The sequence below is a fragment of the Saccoglossus kowalevskii genome, chromosome 11 (assembly GCF_978046115.1).
Source record: "Saccoglossus kowalevskii chromosome 11, keSacKowa6.1, whole genome shotgun sequence".
Classification (NCBI taxonomy): domain Eukaryota; kingdom Metazoa; phylum Hemichordata; class Enteropneusta; family Harrimaniidae; genus Saccoglossus; species Saccoglossus kowalevskii.
In genome coordinates this window covers 3,765,695-3,786,825 of record NC_140651.1, presented here as the reverse complement: position 1 = coordinate 3,786,825, position 21,131 = coordinate 3,765,695, and the positions used below count along the sequence as shown (strand labels likewise).

Here is a 21,131-nt window from a genome sequence, read left to right as displayed (position 1 = left end):
CTGATGAGTTGGTTTATTGCTGAAACTATTTTCTTGACTCAATACATTGTGGTAGATATACCATTGCAATGTGAATGCTTCTGGTCGGATATGTCATAGTGTATTTGATAGAGAGTACACATCAGATACACCAATCACAACTATTCTAACATGTGTCTTTGGTTTACTCATCACACCTGAACCAGATGATCCATTAGACAGGTATGTGTGAAAACAAATTATTTTCTCCATAGGCCGGTGCAAAGTGTTTTCATACTTGTCAACCAGCTCATGATCTATTCTGATATAACCAGTACATTGCTTTTATTAACTTGTACTTGTATATTAAAGTTGCTGAGAACATTCATAAAGATGTATTCAGGTTTGGGGACTATTAGGTAGATTATTTGATGGTGTGCAAAATATATAAATTATAGTTTTTAGCACATCTGGATGCTAGTGTTTATCTTAGACTGCCACTTGATTTTGAATTTCCTTTGCTAACATTTCACTTAATTCATGTAATTCATAACAAGGCAGAATTTAGGTGATTCCTTGTTTTTTTCCCACAATGCCCAGAAATTCAGACCATCAAATATTATAGTCCCAGTAATCCAATTAAACTTTAGGAATGTTCTCGGAGTATAACTATAATATACATGTACAAGTGCCAATTAATAAGAGCAGTTATTGATATCATTCTTTTACCTTCTGCATGCAAACAACTGATTATACAAATACAAAGGACATAAACAAGTATGGCAGACTTATAATCAGTACTGTAAATGCATTAATTATTCACTGGGTTTTATTTTTGTTGATAAGTAAAATGATAATAAAAATAATTGTTTCCTTGACAAATTCGTGGAATTAAAACATAAAATAGTGAAATTAAATGTCAGTGAAAATAAATAGTTTTACAGTAGTAGATTACATAATGAATATGTGTGTCTGTGTCGACATTTGTCAGATTGAATCCAGAATAAATACATTGCAATAAGGTAAATAAATTAAGACTTAGTCCTTTGAATCTAATCCAATCTTTAATATTACATTTTGTAGCACATTGGCTGAGGAATATTTTGCAGACAAAGTATTGTATGACCAAAAAGCTGGAGCTCACAGCAGATTACATGCAAGTAAAACTATAGCTGAACACCAACAGGTATTACATAATGCTTATATATCTCTGTAGCTCCATAAGTCAGTCTTAACTTAAGGTAGCGAGATAGTTTTTTGGCATGGAAAATGTAAACATCTATAATCGGAGTAAATTTTACAAGAACCTATACAATCTATATATGTTTGGAAAGCCCTTGACTTGTACTTTTCTATTATTAATATTTTGTGAACACTGTGTTTGTTTTAGCGTCACGTGATTCTGAAAATCGGCGCGGCTGATAATTAACTAACGTGAATACATTTTTAAATGTCAGCTCTACGGTCATGCATGCGGCCAAAAACTTTACACTGTTTTGAAGCAAAGGTCATGAAGTTTAAATCCGTATTTCTATTTTTTAAATTAAGTTTTTTTTTCCTCTCCAAAAATGGAAAATTTCAAGCACGTTTTTTGGTGTTGAAGTTAGTGTATACCGGTGGTTTGCGCGAGGTTTGTGAAAATACGCGATAGAATTTCGCAAAAATGTAAATACGGATACGAAGCCAACATATTCGAGAGTACGGAAAGCCAAACGGCGACATCGTAGCGCTACTCACTGAAACGCCATTTAAAATTAGGTCAACGGCAATTGCCAGAAATCGAACACCGAGAAATCGACACTTTTATGATTTTAAACTTCAATCAAGGTTAACTCCCGTTTTAGCAGCAACAATTATATAGGTTGGCAGTAAATAAATTACCTTGAAGGTTGTTTTCAGAAAAAATCATGATTCGACATTTATGTCTGTGAAAAAACTGTATTTTTACCGTTTTATTTCACGCTATGGAGTTTTGACACGGTCTGTGCTGATAACGAACGGTGACGTCATTCATTACAGCTGGGATTATGCAAAGTGGGCGGTTCTGTTTGCAGGTAGCAAACAACACAAATACTACACTGGGCAGTTGAAGTGTTTGTCAACATAGCGTATTTATGTTTGGGCCGTTTTATTTGCAAACTTATTTTCTTGAGTATTCCACAAGTTTCAAAGTCTTTTAGAGACACAAGAACACTTTCCGACAATAATTATCAGACTCCCGCGAGCAAACTTGCGCAAATTACGGTAGAATAAGAAAATGGAATGACGGCTGTGGGGTAAGTTTTTTTATGTGTGGAATTGGAAGAAATGCAAAGTAAATTTTCAACACGAAAATATTGTAAATCATCATCCGACGAGACCGTTTTTGTTGGACTTGTTATTTTCGGGATGGACCTTTTGTAGTGTTCGTGCAAGTTTAGTTTTCATTTTACCTGAATAAGCCTAAAGCGATTTTCAGACAAATTCGAAGGAAACGCTGCCCCTCCTTACCAAAGTGTTCGTCTTACAGCACATTTACATGCACTCTTTTTGCAGGTACGTCGGACTTTGGTTTGATTTTATTTTAAGATAGTAACAACCACCATCAGCTAAATTCAAGTCCATTTTGTTCGCAAATAATTGTGCTGCATCAAGTTTTAAACTTGCCACTTTATCGTGAAGATTCTGGCGATCTCGGCAAAGGAAGCTACCGTAGTGTGGCTCCCCAACAGCAAGTATATTGCGGATAACTCTTTTTTTCTCATGATGATAACAGTGATCAATCACTGTCAACAGACTGTAATATTTGTTTCAATTGACGACTCTTTCAACGTAATTCGACCAATGAAAATGCAGTGTTCTAAAATATTGACAGACACTAAACAACCCCACGTGGTTTCTTGTTATGGCTATGACGGGGCTTCAAAGTGTCTTTTTGTCGTCTTTTTGATGCTTTAACCGGACTTTTCTGGTCTGTTTATAATTCACACTTACGCATTGAATACGTCGTACTATCTTGGGAAACATCCTTTACCATTGTGAGTACCGCCGTTGAGGAAACGAAAACTGCTGTGAATGACGGTGGAGTCAATGAAAGTAAATTACTGAACAGCAAACTTCAAGAGGTGTTAGCTGGGGAAGCTAACTGTGGAGAAGAAGATGGCGAATTTGACTTTTTAGACGAAGACAGTTTGAAGGTGAAGATATCACAGATGCCCTTCAAGTATTTGTGAATGACGCTGACGAATCCGACGTTGGGGGCTTTTAGTTTTACAGCCAAAACAAAGTCAGCTTGGACTTTCAGTTGCGAGACGTGACCCAAAAAAAAAACGCAGCGAGTGATACATTTCGAAGACAAAAATACAAAACAATCGCAATCAAAGACGCCGACCACGCGCGTTAGAAATAAATAGAACACGCTGTTTCACTGGCTTCTTTCACTCACGCAATATAATTATGCTATTTCCAAACGCTTATATTAATCACTGTAAAAGTGGATATATTCAAACCAGCCATCAAATTAAAAATTCGGATCTCGTTGAATGTCAATCAACACGGAACTCGGTAAGGGTCAAGGCCCCCTGATCTGATCCTAAAAAGCATATAATGTATCAAACAGAAATAAAAAAAAATAAAAAATCTCCAACTGTGACATTGTACTTTTATTTTGACAACAGATTTATTAAAATAACATTTAGAACATAAATTTGTCTTTCCAAAATATTTTTAAAAAAATCTTAAAAAATACCAAACTGGCGTTAAACGGCCCGGGCGAATTTATGGCAAAATCCGGTAACATGTGATACACTCATGTACTATTTTGTTTATACAAAATTTGTTGTATTTCGAAAATGTTTTTTGTTTTTGTTTTTGCTGTACAGCTTCCTCCTCTTGAAACGAAGCAGTGCACACATCTTATCAGCTGTGTGTAAACTACAAACAGATATCTTATCAGTTGTTTGTAAATAGCTTAGCCCCAGTTCAGTTATGTTTGTTACCATGAATATTAATGAGAAGCACTCATGGGGTGTACACTGGATAAACAAAAAACTTGGGTATTTGTTTGCACACAAGGAAAAAACCAGTTTACTTGTACAAGATATTATTTTTTCAATAAAATAAATACACTAATGTATGTGGCATGCCTTATGGAGCTATGCTTGTGATTTTCAAAAAAAATGTGAAAAGTGCCCAAAAAACTATTCCGCTACCTTAAGTCATTAAATTCATGTCATGTCAGGGATCTGACTCGACTAGCTTTTAAGCTATTTCAGATTCCATTTTACCTAGACTGTATGTACAATTTTGTGTATTGTATGAAATATTTTCTAGGTAAATAAATTATTAGTATTATTATAAGTTGCAGCATGGTGTAATTTGGCAGTATGAATCCTACCTTATTAGGAAAGGCAAATTCCAAATAGGGAGTGTGTGAATTTCATATTTATGGGTTTTTAAAAAGCACATATGGATTAATCATCTTTCTATTAGACTATTTACTAAGGAACGCTTCCTTATGTTAGTAATCTGTAATTATGTTTCTCGTCTTTCACAGGAAATGCTCAGTAGTGAATCCCGCGAGTTTGAACCATTGCCATCCCATCTTGTATGTCCACTGTCAAAAGAGTTGTTTGTGGATCCAGTGAAAACACCTCATGGTCATGTGTATGAAAGATATGCTATTGAAGCACACTTAAGTAAAACAAGCATTGATCCAGTGGCTTTGAAACCTCTTGTAGAAGATCAGTTGGTACCATGCTGCGATGTCAAGAAATTAGCAGAAGAATATAGGAGTAGTCGTATCAAGGTGGATGCCTGGTGGCAAGAATAAACTGTTATTTACATAGAAACACTGATCTCATCAACTCTCAGTTCTTATCAGACACAGAGACTTTTAGGTGAAAGTTATAAATCTCCACTGCCATCCTTGTTTCTGGTTCCATATGTATTTTATTTTAATATAGGAGTAGTCGTATCAAGGTGGATGCCTGGTGGCAAGGTTAAGCTGTTATTTACATAGAAACACTGATCTCATCAACTCTCAGTTCTTATCAGACACAGAGACTTTTAGGTGAAAGTTATAAATCTCCACTGCCAACCTTATTTCTGGTTCCATATGTATTTTATTTTAATATAGGAGTAGTCGTATCAAGGTGGATGCCTGGTGGCAAGGATAAGCTGTTATTTACATAGAAACACTGATCTCATCAACTCTCAGTTCTTATCAGACAGAAAGACTTTTAGGTGAACGTTATAAATCTCCACTGACAATCTTGTTTCTGGTTTCATATGTATTTTATTTTCTCTATTAATAGTGCATCTCCAATAGAAGCGCATGTAATTTGACAGATGCATTAAAATATGACTTATTTTGACCAAAAAACCCCTTCACTATTTACGTAAGCACATGTGCTTTTAATAGAGCAAATTATCTAAAGCTGTCAGTTTTCGTCAGTCAATAAAGTGTAAATTATTCATTTATGTTAAGAGAACAGTGTGTTAACCCTAAGTGTCAAAGTCAGTGTTTTATTTTGGATAGATTTTTATCAAACTTCAAGACCTATATGCACATGTATATGTACAGTGACTGGTCATTTGCAACCAAGAATTAAATTTGTTATGAGGCAGTTAGATGCAGGCTGGCATAAATGTATACCTATGACGGTCGATAGTTAATGGAAAATTATGTCCAAATTTACAAAAACAATTACAGAGGAGTACATAGAGGTCTGTAATGTATGTAATTCAAAATTATGGGATTCAAAATTTGACTTGGAATCAATGAGAAGTAATAGGTTTTAGTAATTTCTATAAATGATCTTGTAATTTTTAATCTACTATACAAGGTATTTTAATTGTTATATCTAGTTTTAGTTGAATTAAGGGCTTTATTGTTCAGTTTTATTGTAGTATTGTAACACTGCCAGGAATTATGGTCTTACACCAAAATTCATAACTAGACTTTGTAGATACAGTGTTTTCTCCAGAAATAAACATGTCAGGTGATCAGGATACTGACTGTGTCATACATGTGTGGTGGTAAACAAAGCACTATGGTGGTAACCACCAAGTGGGTGGGATCCTGGAATAAACACAGATATTCATTCAGACAGACAAGTAACAAGATTATTACCCCAAAGTTTCTGAATACTTGAAGACATTAAAGGGCGGCAGTCGTCACGTCACGTTCGATATGGGACTCATAGCGACGTATACAACGCGTGTAAAATACATTGTTAATTTACATGAAATTCGAACACGTGCTGCGCGACGACTACTGCTCTTTAAGTATAATTTTGCCTCCATCTATACTTGGTATCTTTACATGTTTATGACCTTTTCTGCACTTTGCTGGGTGTTTGAAAGACAAACAATGAGTTTCTCAAATTACATGGTAATATTTTTAGAGGGGGCGACTAGAAGGACAGCAACGCTTGAGAAAGTGACTGCATGTAAACCTGTTTTTGTTTTAAACCTTATTGTTTGACTTTTATTGATTAGATTGGAATAGTGTTTTATTAAATTCTGTATTGTATGTCAGATGTTATGCATTATAAGCATATTCTGGTATAAATTTAGTTCTTGTACACGTATATTTTCAGAGGAAATAGGTGAATATCAAACGAGGTGAACCAATAATTTGTTGATGTTTTCATCATGTACACACACAAATTAAATGTCATGACAATCACACACAATCATAAGGATATATATCTTTCATACACATGTTTTTATGTCATTTTATGTGTTTTTATGTCATTTATACCCGGTATGTATATTTTCTATTTGCCTTTTTTTGCTTTGATTATAATGAGTTATGATATAGTAGAGGGAGAACTTTGTCTGATGATATTGTTGTTGTCATTGATAATTGTTTCTGTGAGCATAATATAATTTCAATATTCATTCTACCCAGTACTTGGTTATACTATCGATCAGTATTAAATCTTGATCAAGTATGATGTTGGCATGTCTTGTCTTGTCTGTAAAATAATGTAAACGCATTATTCATTCACTGTTTTAATTTACGCTATTTTTGCTTATATATAAGTAAAATTTTCTAAATTAAACTCACATGAAAATGCTAAATTACAATAAAACACATTGTTTCATTGACAAATTCATAAAAAAAAACAGTGAAAGTAAATTGTGTTCCAATCTGTCAGTCATATTTTCCTGTGTATGCTTCATTGGTCACGAAGTGTATATTAATGTCTTATGTTCAGACTGGTGTTTCTTGCATGTCACTGACATTACCAGTTAGCATTGTATATGCAATTTATTAGTTTGTTTTTGACCATTACATTATTTCGGGATGTTTTTTAGAATCTACATTTACAAACACTAACATTTATGTCAGCAAATAACCAGAATTAATCACTATAAGATGTTTATTAAAGTTTTTTTTTATACTAGACTTTAGTAAGCTGACTTTCCAGATTTATTATATAATTGGTTAATAGCCTTCAGACATGATCACTTCCTCCAACCACTTTCCTGCCAGACCTGATTCCTTCTCTCAAACTACTTGGCTCCCAGTCCCGATCCAGACAATAACCATCCAGACCAGATCTCTACCCCAACCACTTTCCATCCAGACCTGATTCCTTCTCTCAAACTACTTGTCTCCCAGTCCTGATCCAGACAATAACCATTCCGACCAGATCACTTCCCCAACCACTTTCCATCCAGACCTGATTCCTTCTCTCAAATTACTTGGCTCCCAGTCCTCATCCAGACAATAACCATCCAGACCAGATCTCTACCCCAACCACTTTCCTGCCAGGCCTGATTCCTTCTCTCAAACTACTTGTCTCCCAGTCCTCATCCAGACAATAACCATCCAGACCAGATCTCTACTCCAACCACTTTCCTGCCAGGCCTGATTCCTTCTCTCAAACTACTTGTCTCCCAGTCCTGATCCAGACAATAACCATCCAGACCAGATCACTTCCCCAACCACTTTCCATCCAGACCTGATTCCTTCTCTCAAACTACTTGGCTCCCAGTCCTGATCCAGACAATAACCATTCCGACCAGATCACTTCCCCAACCACTTTCCATCCAGACCTGATTCCTTCTCTCAAATTACTTGGCTCCCAGTCCTCATCCAGACAATAACCATCCAGACCAGATCTCTACCCCAACCACTTTCCTGCCAGGCCTGATTCCTTCTCTCAAACTACTTGTCTCCCAGTCCTCATCCAGACAATAACCATACAGACCAGATCTCTACCCCAACCACTTTCCTGCCAGACCTGATTCCTTCTCTCAAACTACTTGGCTCCCAGTCCTGATCCAGACAATAACCATCCAGACCAGATCTCTACCCCAACCACTTTCCATCCAGACCTGATTCCTTCTCTCAAACTACTTGTCTCCCAGTCCTGATCCAGACAATAACCATTCCGACCAGATCACTTCCCCAACCACTTTCCATCCAGACCTGATTCCTTCTCTCAAATTACTTGGCTCCCAGTCCTCATCCAGACAATAACCATCCAGACCAGATCTCTACCCCAACCACTTTCCTGCCAGGCCTGATTCCTTCTCTCAAACTACTTGTCTCCCAGTCCTCATCCAGACAATAACCATCCAGACCAGATCTCTACTCCAACCACTTTCCTGCCAGGCCTGATTCCTTCTCTCAAACTACTTGTCTCCCAGTCCTGATCCAGACAATAACCATCCAGACCACTTCCCCAACCACTTTCCATCCAGACCTGATTCCTTCTCTCAAACTACTTGGCTCCCAGTCCTCATCCAGACAATAACCATCCAGACCAGATCACTTCCCCAACTATTTGCCTACAAAGTGTGATCATTTTCCTAACAACTTGAAGATGCTGAAAACTATAGCAATATTATAATTTGTACACTTATCAAATATTACTAATAACCTATTAGTTTCCTATGGTTTTTAAACCAGTTCAAGTTTTACTCAAAATATAACTAAGACTTAAAACTATAAATTATCATAGGATCACATGAAGAATATGTTTGTCAGCCTAAAAACCCATACCATAACCTTGTCTTTTGACCTCAAAATGTAGCAAGGTTTTGTGATTCTTATGGGAAATATGTGTGCCAATTTTGAAGGTGTTGGCTATTTTTCCCATTACAAAAATACATACTGTGACCTTGTCCTATGGGTTATTTAGGGAAGGTGTGTTCCAAGTTTGAACTCTCCAGCTATTCCTCTTGTAATATAATCAGGTGTTTTCTTCTGTAATTATATAACAAACATTCCTAAACTCAAACTGTTAATTTGACCTCAAAATGTAGCAAGGTTATGTGTGCTAATTAGTCCCCGTTCGGACGAAGTCCGAAAAACGGGGACTTATAATTCGGTCTCTGTGCGTCCGTGCGTCCGTCCGGAGTCATATCTCAGAGTCCCTTCGACCGATTCCGTTCATTCTTTGCATGTGCCTAGTACTTTATGTGGGACATATGCACATGCAGTGGTTTAGCGATTCGATTCAAAATGGCCGACTGGCAGCCATCTTGTTTTTTGAAAATGTTGTATTTTGGACATGCTTTGTCAGTTTTCATTCAAACTTGGTACATAGATTATACATGTTAGGATACATGTCCATGATGATTTATTTCACAATTGGATCAAAGATGGCCGACTGGCAGCCATCTTGTTTTTTGAAAATGTCGTATTTTGGACATGCTTTGTCAGTTTTCATTCAAATTTAGTACATAGATCATACATGTTAGGATACATGTTCCCGACCGTCCATGAGTTCCTGAGTCTGTCTGTCCGTCCGACCGTCCGTGTGTCCGTCTGTCCGTGCGTCAGTCTATCCAACGTCATATTTCAGAATCCTGTGGACCGATTCCGTTCATTCTTTGCATGTGCCTAGTACCTTATGTGGGACATATGCACATGCAGTAGTTTAGCGATTCGATTCAAAATGGCCGACTGGCAGCCATCTTGTTTTTTTGAAAATGTTGTATTTTGGACATGCTTTGTCAGTTTTCATTCAAACTTGGTACATAGATTATACATGTTAGGATACATGTCCATGATGATTTATTTCACAATTGGATCAAAGATGGCTGACTGGCAGCCATCTTGTTTTTTGAAAATGTCGTATTTTGGACATGCTTTGTCAGTTTTCATTCAAATTTACTACATAGATCATACATGTTAGGATACATGTCCCTGACCGTCCATGAGTTCCTGAGTCTGTCCGTCCGACCGTCCGTCCGTGTGTCCGTCTGTCCCTGCGTCAGTCTATCCAACGTCATATTTCAGAATCTTGTGGACCGATTCCGTTCATTATTTGCATGTGCCTAGTACCTTATGTGGGACATATGCACATGCAGTGGTTTAGCGATTCGATTCAAAATGGCCGACTGGCAGCCATCTTGTTTTTTGAAAATGTTGTATTTTGGACATGCTTTGTCAGTTGTCATTCAAACTTGGTACATAGATTATACATGTTAGGTTACATGTCCATGATGGATCAAAGATGGTCGACTGGCAGGCATCTTGTTTTTGTATGCGGTATCTTGGACGTGCTCTGTCAGTTTTCATTCAAATTTGGCACATACATGTACTTTATACATGTTAGGATGCATATCCATGACAATTTGTTTCAAAATCTGGTCAAGGATGGCCGATTGACAGCCATCTGACTTTTTGGCCTTACTACTATATTTCCACAATTTATGTACCATTTTCATTCGTATTTGGCACATACATCATACATATCAGTGTGTTTCATAATCAGATCAAAGATGGCTGAATAACGGCTGTTTTTATTTTGGCCATATTACTATGACACGAAACACGTGTTTTGATGTAAATAAACAATCTGTTGTATACGCCACTTGGAACTCAAGTTTCAAGGACACGCTCGTGACAACCCCTCCGCTTTAATATGACGAGCACAAAGAGAACTTAACGGGGACTGTGTCATTTTCAATGACTTGTTTTGATCGTACTGGCTTTTTACACATGTAGTTATATTACATAGGCGAAAAAGACATGCTAGTGACATTACTATGACTTTATGCCCCAAAAAGATTACAGTGTTATTTTTCCATAGTATGGGTTTGTATTGCACACACTATGCTTGTAACACTCGCCACTTCAAACTCATACACCAGTTGATCTGAGAGGCATACTGCTTATTTAACTAATTGTTAGTCTTTGGCTTTTGAGCTATTTTTCATTTTTTCCGTGTTAGATCATCTGTATTGAAACAATGTGTGTTGTGAGAAAGAACACGAAGACAGTGTTAGGGTCACAAGTGACACAACTGCAAGGGTAACAAACTTGAATTTGGATTTTTTTTTTAATCTTGATCTGTCACGAAATTTTGCGTCTACGAAAGGGATTATATAGACTAGAGGCCATCTATTATCGTGAGAAAATCTACTGGGAAGGGCACTGGTTTCCATGCTATGGATTGTATAAGTTCTAGCTAACAATGGTATTTGTGATTGCTGCCTATGAGGGCGCACATCAATCACTGGATCATTGTATTTATGCTATGGAATTTGAAGACAAGACACATTTCGTAATGTCATGTAAAAATACGAACAGCAAAGAAATTTACTTTTTGACAACGCAGCAAGAGTAATTAAAAATTCCACTGTTCTGACGAAACAACAAATTGTTCGCAGTCATGAGTTCACATATAACATTTAATTAATATCGTGTTGAGCAAAGTACGTAGAAAAATGTATACTAGATTATATATAAGACAGCACCTTCTAGACCGAACACAATAAGGCCCAGACTGTGTATAAAATAAATAAAATATGCAATTTTTTCCTGAAATAGTTCCTACTCGTGTTGTATTTTGTATGTCTTATTTTTTTTAAAAGACCATACCTTCTGCGTCAGTGTCGTGTCAATAAAATATTAGTATGTAAATTAAACATACGTTCATTGCTGTGCACTAGTAATGCAGCTGATTTGCTGAATCTTTCAATTTTATCGTTTCCTTCGTGTTATAAATCGTTAATCGAATTTCGTTGTTGCACGTTTACAACTGTAAATGCCATAGTTTTTGTTCAGCATCACACAAGGTCCATAGCACCAAAAGCCAAATGATTTCCAAGACTTTTCCAGACCTTTTCCCAAACTTTCTTGCATTCCCCCCCCCAAGACATTTTGACCCTTAATTCAGGCCAACATCATCACCAAAGCTCATCAAAGTTCTGAGGATATGGTAGTTCCCTGGAGAAAACGGGTCTTTCTAAAATGAATTAATAACTATGAAGAAATTTAAAGACTTTTCAAAGATGTTTTTTATTTTTTCCTGTAATTTAAAGGCAACTCAAAGACTTTCCAGGCCTCAAAAAATCCAAAGACTTTCAAAGGATTTTCCCAACGCCATGGACCCTGTGTCACTTATTAATGATTAAACTTATTAACGACGGTGGCAAAATTACTAAGTAGCAAAATGCTAATGAACGTCCTTAATCACTTTCACTAATAAAGCAATTACAAAATGCGTGGCTCGTCATAAAACCTTAGACCTTAAGGTAGAAGCCTACTCATGATTTAAATACCCAGAATTTATTCATTTTATAATAAATTGTACTTCTGGGCAATATAAGAATATTGACTTAAAAAAAGCTGTGGGTCACCAGGTTAATTTTCAAGAAAATCATGGTTGTATTTTAGTGAATACCGGCCATTTTGGCAGTATTATAGTGCTTTTACCATAGGTTCCTATGGCAGAGATATTATGCCATATTTCAAATTGTAGGCTGGTGACATAGGCTGAAAAAATAATATATTGTTACTGATGGGATTTGTTTTCCTGATTTTTTTCAAAAATCTGGGTTTTAAAAAGTGTCGTAAAATGCAGTTTTTGTTTAACATTGCGCTCTATGGAATTGTTCTAAAAATAGTTATTTTTGAAAAATATTAGGACAAGTTTTTCAAAATAGGTCACTGTAACACACAAAAGAATGCTATTTTATGGTGCCATGGGTCAATAGCTCCACGATTTTACATAATAAACCAATGGACATTGTCATGCGATTTATGACCAACTTTCTCAAAAATGATGAGTAGGCTTCTACCTGAAAATACATGTATTTTAAGGTCTATGATAAAACCAAGTATTGTGCAATAATTACATGGACGTACGTCTACATTTGATTTCAACTGTATAACTAATTAAGGAAGTGCCCACTGTACTTCGGGACGATGGTATATTGTTCTTATTGTAATAATTTTCTCATTACGAACCCCATACAACACAATAACGAAAATCATTGGTCATTGCATTTATACAGCGTCTATGGCACCATAGCAACGCTCGAGGTACGTTAAACGGCAATGGAGTGACGTCATCTGGTTTCACTTCCTGTACGTTGCTTGCTTGGACGACTTAACGGACACGAGAATATCTCGTGTACTAGTATATTCTCCCGAGGAAACGATCCGGTCAGTTGTCGAAAACATCCAAGCCCACATTAGTGCTGACTCTATATATTCCGACGAACAAGATGTGTTTCAAGGTTGTGTGCGACAAGTGCAAGAAATTCACGTGGAAGGGTAAGCTCGAATCTTTTGGCTTGGCTGTATTAAAAACAGTACAACCACTAGTATATAAATAGAGTGAAGTTGTGCAACTCTGACCACCATCATTTTGTATATACATCGAGGGCAAAGAATTTTCAACCGAATATTTGTGAATGAAAGGTTAAACATATCGGAGTGAGTGATACAAATAATGGCTGTCTGGGACCAAAATACGGGCAAAATACTTACATATTTTACTGAAATGATGCTATGTTTACATGCTCTGGGCTGTTATCTATCGTTTATTAATGCAAAAATAGTCGGAAAATTTCCGGTAAATGTTTTCAAAGTTGAACCATGGATGTGTTCTTAGTACATCCATGGTTGAACAAACACCACTTTGACTTCCGGTGTTCCGCCGATCAGTGCTAAGTTGACACAACACGGTTAGGTTAGAGTCCAGTTTAATACTGTGGTCAACATGGGTAGTTATGCGCGTGCGCGCATTTTTTGTATAGTTTCTCTTGTCGTGTTGACAGGCAGCAATATTCCTTACCGGTTGGACTATTTGGAAATAATACCTTACGATAACAGGCATGAAAAACAAATTTGCCAATTGTTCATAGCTCAGAGCATCGATTTGGGTCAAGAATAATCGGGGTATTTAAAATCAATGTACGTCACAATGGTTTATATTTAACTCGGCGATCATACCTACATGTATTCCTGTTCTATGCACCTTACTAGTTGACTGCTGCAAACAAAATTGTATAGCCTCAAGACCTTGTTCATACGTGTCTCATTGCTGAGTTAAAAACAGAACTCGAAGTCAAAGCCAGTCTTCTGACTCGTATAGCTAAATTATCCCAGGTCAACACCCGGTCAATCTGTTCACATGTGGGTTTTTTCTAGGTCAAACCCCACATTGTGCTACATGTGTGAACACTGTACTAGTATTGTATTTACATCTGTTTCTTGTGTCCCTTTACACCAATTTATGATGATGTAAAAGATAAACATGTGAGCATGCATGTTACTCAATCTGATTAAAATCCGATGAGGCTCCAATTTTTTTTTTATTATTATTATTTTTTTTTTTATATGACATTTTATATAATATTTATTTATATTTTAGTTTGAATATGTTGATTTTTTGGTTTTTCTTGCCGGTAATCAGTTCTTAGAAAATCGTGTCACAGTTGCATGTTACTATGATTGTTTTATTGAAAAACTACACAAAAAAATGAAATACACGATCAACCAAAACATTGCCTATCTGTGCATTGCCTAAGTCAGTGCCATTGTGTGCATTATCCAGTGGCTGCTATATTTACACTTTTGAACAATGGAATAATGATTCCCACAATTTTATAATGCATTTTGTTCAAATTTCACTTTCACAGGTTGTGGTAATCATGTTGCAAGAGTTTTAAAAGATGTACCAGAAAATGAACGCTGTAAATGTCCGCGGAAATAATAAACCAAAAAAGTATGTTGTTGTTATTATAATACATTTTAATAAAACTTGCATAAAACAACTAATAGATCACATCCTGGGATTTGTTCCTTGTTTAGAAAGATAAAATCTCCATTTTTGACTCCTGTGTGCGAAGCTCAAAAGGGAGTCTTTGCAGCTACCCTGTCTTGTATGTCTGTATGTATGTATGTATGTATGTATGTATGTATATGTATGTATGTATGTCACTTTTTTTTGTTCCACCGTTATCTCAAAAACCACTAATCAAATTTCGATGAAACTTGGCACATAGATGCTCTGGGATAATGTGCAGAGTTGATTAGATTTTGGGTAAAAATTTGTTTAATTACCTAATTTGCATGATAATTAACTGATTTTAAGCTGTTCCATGACTGTTCCACTGATATTTGAAGAACCACTCATTGGATTTTGATGAAACTTGGCACATGGATGCTCTGAACTAATGTGCAGATTTGATTAGTTTTGGGTAAAAATCTATGAATATTAATTACCTAATTTGAATGATAATTAACTGATTTCAAGCTGTTCCATGACTGTTCCACTGATTTTTGAAGAACCACTCATTGGATTTCAATGAAACTTGGCACATGGATGCTCTGAACTAATGCACAGATTTGATTAGTTTTGGGTAAAAATTTGTTTATATTAATTACCTAATTTGCATAATGATAAATCAACTTTCGGCTTTTCCACTGATATCTCAAGTACTAATCAGAACATTTTAATAAAACTTGGTACATAGATGTCATATGATACTTCACAGACCTGTTAGTTTTTAGGGTAATATCAGTACATATTAATTACCTAATTTGCAAAATTAATTAATTTTCAGCTTTTGATATTAGTAGTAGTAATGATCATATTTCAATGAAACCTGGTACTAGTACATAGTTACTTGAGGACTGTGCAGAGACCTAATTAGTTTTTGGGGTAAATATTTGTGCATATTAATCATCTTATTAGCATAATTAGTTAATTTTTAGCTTTTCACCTGATATCTCAAGTACTAATCATCACATTCCGATGAGACTTGCGACATAGATCTTCTAGGACTATGGAATTGAGACCTGAATAATTTCGGGGTAAATAATTGTGCGTATTAATTACCTAATTTGCATAATTAGTTAATTATTTGCTGTTCCATGGCTGTTGCACTGATGTCTAAAGAACCACTCATTGGATTTTAATGACACGTTTAAAGAGTGCTCATCATATTTCAATGAACCTAGGACTATACACCATATTAGTTTTTGGTAAATATTTATGCTTCTTAATCACCTAATTAACATAATTAATTAATACTGGTATCTCAAGTTCTGATCATCACATTTGAATAAAATTTGGTACATAAATGCTCTAGGACAATAGACAGGCCTGATTAATTTTGAGTTAAAATCTGTTCATATTAATTCTCCATAATAATTAATAATTTGTTGGTTCTAATCACATTTCAATGAAATTTTGTACATAGATATTATATTATGCAGATCTTATTACTTTTACATTGTGCAGACCTTATTAGTTTTACACTTAAATCTGTTCCTATTAGTTACCCTATTTGCATAAGCTTTTTCCATCAATATCTCAAGTTCAAGTAATTTTGAATTAATTTTTAATGTGCCTCCATCACTCACAGCACACGGGAGTTGTTTCTAAGCTTTCTTTGATTATGATGTGATTTGATGTATTAACTATTATACATTCTGAAAGTTATAAATTGTCATCATAAACTTTATAAATACTAAAATATTTCATAGTATATATTTTAGTAGCATGCTAATCCTTGTTTATTGGTGATGCATGTGTATTTCCGTTTTTTTCTCTTTGACTTTTGGGGAAGAAATCTTCAAACACAATTTATGTTGGTAATTGTGGCATACAATCACTGCTGTAATACCCATAGTCACAGCTATATCCATACTGTGAACAAAAAGCAACAAAAGAATTACTTGACTGGAACTTGATGGGAGTATTTTACAATAGCTGAACTTGAAAAGATATTTTTCATCTTCTAGCTGATTTATTTATTTATTTGCTGGTAATGTATATGTCTTGTACCAATTCTTGGAGAATAACAGAAGACTTGATTAATAATTCAAAAAAATTGTTATTTTGAATGTTCAATGCACATTGAATTTTAAGAATATCTCGCTTTTTATTGTTGCAGATAGAAGGATGGATGTTGTCATGGTGATTGTGATATCTCTTTCTAAATCACTTCACAAGATGATGAGGAGACTGATAATCATATGCACTTATTCCACTTTGTATTCAGGATGTGATATTTGTTTGTCATATTTATGTTAATAACATGGCACAATTCAAATATATATTATGTTTTTACATCAGGTAACAATGCTGTTTAAAAAGTTTAAAAACAATTAGAACAGAATTAAATTGTCATGGAAAATCAAAATAAAATAAACTTTTTTGATAATTTTACTAAACAGAAAACTGCACACACACATTAATTTGTAGAACAAATTTACCAGAAACTTTTACAGTCTAGTTTTATTTTACAGAACATTCATGTCACGCAATAAAATTACTGTCAACAGAAGATTATATTTGTTTTGTTCTCCATTTAAATATTATTTTGTTATTTATAATTATATTAATTACTTTCTTATGAAATAAAACGCTTACCACTGTGAACGTATCTGGTATTGCATCTATAGACAGTGTTCTCCACAATCCAAAATAGCTGGTGGGCGGCCTAATTAGCATAAATTTGCATATTAATTTGCATGTCATTTCCATACATCTATCTAGCATTTATGTCATGAAATGCAATACACACTAAGTTATTTACTATTCTCTTTTTAATTTAATTGAAACATGTTACAATTTTTTGAAATACAAACAGATTGGTCACTATTAATATTTACGAAATGCAAAAAGTTTGAAATCGGTGATTTATATGTTCGCAAATTATTCTGCGTTCAAGAAATGCAATTCGAGTAACCAAGAGCAAGTACGAGTTATAATGTAGAAAATATACAAGGTGATTTGTTCCCGACGCCAAAACGGACGATTTGTCAAAATAAAACTCATAATATTTTTTATTTGTGGCATCAGTACTCACCCGTGCCGACAAACGGTAAGATGCATTTACGCATGTACGGTCACGATACGTTGCGTTTTCACACGTTGTTTTGGGATTCAAGAAAAATGCTGGCAATCGGCAAAATAAAAGAATCTGCTATGTTCTCGAAAGATTAGACATAAAAAATGGATAAATGAAAAAAAAGTATGTGGAAAAGATAACTAAAATATTATTCAATTACAAATACTCGCGGTAAACTAATCCGGCAGCCATGTTTGATGTTTATTACCGCTTTCCGAATTCAGTACACGAACACCCAGAATGCGCTGCTCCGCTATGCAACTTAGATACTAAATCGTTACAGCGCCAACACCGGTGGGTGACCGACGGTCGTTGAATGGGGTAGGCCAAAAGGTCACCAGTTTGCCTTCTCCATGCTGTTTTCACGATGAAAATCGAGCGAACGTTGTAAATACGGCTAGAATTTTAATTTTTGTTCGAGTTTACATGCAATATGCTAATATATTTGTTTATTTTCTGTGCATATACATTTCGTTCGTATTTAATTCTTTCTTTCGTGATTGGAAGACGATTATTAAAAATACAGCTGTACATTGAAACCACTGTAGTTGCGTATCGTCAGTAATAAGTGGCAACAATGTCGATGACAATGAATTCAGGCGATTGACACATTATCATGAATACACTTGATAACTGCTTGCAGACTTCCAATGGACATTGTTTATGTTTGGACTCTTGAAACAATAGCAAAATAAAGGGTTGGGCAACTACTCTTTTGTTTAGGCTTGGGAAGAACAATGCAAGCTTTTTACAAATAATTTCAGCTGGATGTACGTTGGTGGGCGGGTGTTGAGAGTTACTAGGCGGCCGTAAAACTTGATGGGCGGGCCGCCCACCTAAAACCCCTTGTGGAGAACACTGATAGATAATTGTATTAGAGTGACTACATATACTAAGTTTTGATTGTTAATGTTTAGTATCACTTGAATTTCATAAAAGTTATCTGAGCTCGTAGTAACTGAATCAACATATATATGTATTAGAAACATGAGAAAGCATGAGTTTACAAGCCCATAATTTTGGTCAGTCAAGTCAAATGTGGGTTTATATCCGTAAACCCATGCTTTTGAGGGAGTGTTTCAGACTTGTGTCACGACAAAAACGATAAACTTGAAAGATTCAAGTGGTTTATATTGAGGGTCAAACCTTTTCTTTGGCAAAACTTTTCAGTAGTTGAGGAAGAACAAGGTGCAAGGTCTAATTTACAATAGCATAAAAAAAAAACGTGTGGATTTCCAGAAATAAACGTGCTGCCAGAACAATGGGTGACACCAAAAGTGGTACAAGTATTGTAAACATACGCTAATCACCACCCCTCATCAATATTAAATGCAACTGAACTGTGACCATTGCCCAGAGTAACATCTGAATTGTAGAGTGTTTATGCTGTAACTAAGCTCTCGTGTGCTGTTCACTTTATTTGGAAAAGCCATGGTACAGCTCTATCTTCAACAACCAGAATATCCAACAATGCTATTGTCAAAAGGTCCCTGTATAAATTTGAATACAAAAGAGTTTTTAAATGAAACAAAATTCATACGACTGTCCCTTGTATCCTAGTTGCTGTTCCTGTTTGTTACTGCCTCAAATGGCACCAGTCTGATGCAATTTTTTTTATTTCGATCAGTGTATGTTCAGCTTGAAAATATGAAAGCATGTGGTGTCATTGATGATTCATGATTTTACATAATAAAGCAATGAATACTGTCATGTGATTTATGGCAAACTTTCTCAAAAATTATGAGAAGTTTCTACGTTAAAACCACCACTTTGACTACTCATCCCAGTTATCAGCGTTTTCTAAGCAAGTGAGCAAAAAAATTTTTTAACTATTTTTGCAGAAGGAATGATTCAGTGAAACTAAAATCAGCGAATATACCTTTTTCCTATATGTAACATTCACCTTGTCAGAAATCAGTAAAAATAAATTCCATACAAAATACCCAAAAACTCTTTTCAGCGAAAATTAATTCCAGCTAAAATAATTTTACAGTATTGAATTTGATTTTTTTCATAATTCTAACAGAAAACCCCGGAAATGATTTAAAAAGAATAAATCTGATTGTACATCTGTTGTTTGTGCTCTGTGGTACATTTTATAGAACCTATTAAGTTTAATGGATGAGTGGTTATTGTGATATGTATCGAACAGCTGAACATTTCCTAACTTATGTAAATAAATTAATTGCATGAATTTCAAACATAAACTTTTAATGTCCACCGTGGAGCTATAATAGAAACAAACAACTTCAATTCTTGTTAAAAGTGATTTATTTCAACGTTGAAAACAATGATCAGCCACTTACAATTCAAAATGTATTAAAACTCCAGATTAAAATAAATTATGAATATTTATAGATATATGAAGTAATATTTATTCCATGTTTTACATATACTGTTTGAAAAAATATTTACAAACAAATATTAAGCAATATTATTTAAAATAGAAAAACACAAATACGATATTGAAAATTTCTTGAGGTTTATCATATAATAAAATTCAATGGGAATTTATTTTTTAAGAAATATTTCTACAAATGCTGATACTTGTAAACAAGACAAATGCAGCAATCGCTTTAATTAGAATGACTCGTTATATCTGAGACAATTTTGAGTTATATTTTGAAATCCAATATGGACTGAAACTAATAATGTGCTTGCGTATACATTTGGCACTATTAATTACATGAAGTGTAGATTGTTGAAAATGACTGAAAATAGCACTACAGTTCAGGAGATAAGGGGAGAGCTATCATTGTGAAATTTAGTCTTCAGGTACAACTAAATTTGATGCCCTTGAATGTTTATGAAATTAAAGAGAAAGTAATTTTGAATTTCAGGTACAACTTCACACACATGCTATACACTGCATCGAACCCAGGTCAAACAAGACAAGATGTGACTGCTTTAATGTAATTTAGAGTACTAGTAGTTAGTAACATTGACTATACAATGTACAGTAGACTGGCACAGTCTGGGCAATGTATTTCTCTTTAAAGTTTAAAGTAAATAGAAAATATCACGAAATGGTTAACATGAAATCCCCTGTGACCGCGAAATCATGTATACTC

The 21,131-nt window shown here is 35.0% G+C and overlaps 1 protein-coding gene and 2 long non-coding RNA genes across 3 annotated transcripts in view; 2 read left to right on the top strand and 1 right to left on the bottom strand.

Annotated features, from left to right (window-relative positions):
• LOC102802880 (uncharacterized) overlaps positions 1-7,359 on the top strand; it is a 37,051-nt gene extending 29,692 nt beyond the window's left edge. The window contains exons 22-24 of the mRNA XM_085505633.1: positions 56-201; positions 1,042-1,144; positions 4,493-7,359. Of these exons, the coding sequence (XP_085361759.1) occupies positions 56-201; positions 1,042-1,144; positions 4,493-4,768 (525 nt within the window). The 3' untranslated portion in view covers positions 4,769-7,359. The remainder of the gene's footprint in view (positions 1-55; positions 202-1,041; positions 1,145-4,492) is intronic.
• Positions 7,360-13,257: 5,898 nt separating this feature from the next.
• LOC102802175 (uncharacterized) lies at positions 13,258-17,588 on the top strand. The gene is made up of 3 exons (XR_438132.2): positions 13,258-13,468; positions 14,839-14,924; positions 17,101-17,588. It is a non-coding gene; the product is annotated as an uncharacterized LOC102802175 (long non-coding RNA).
• On the bottom strand, positions 16,763-17,650 carry LOC146735877 (uncharacterized). The gene is made up of 2 exons (XR_014930995.1): positions 17,580-17,650; positions 16,763-16,853 (listed from the first exon to the last, which is right to left on the bottom strand). It is a non-coding gene; the product is annotated as an uncharacterized LOC146735877 (long non-coding RNA).
• Between the last annotated feature and the right edge of the window lie 3,481 nt (positions 17,651-21,131).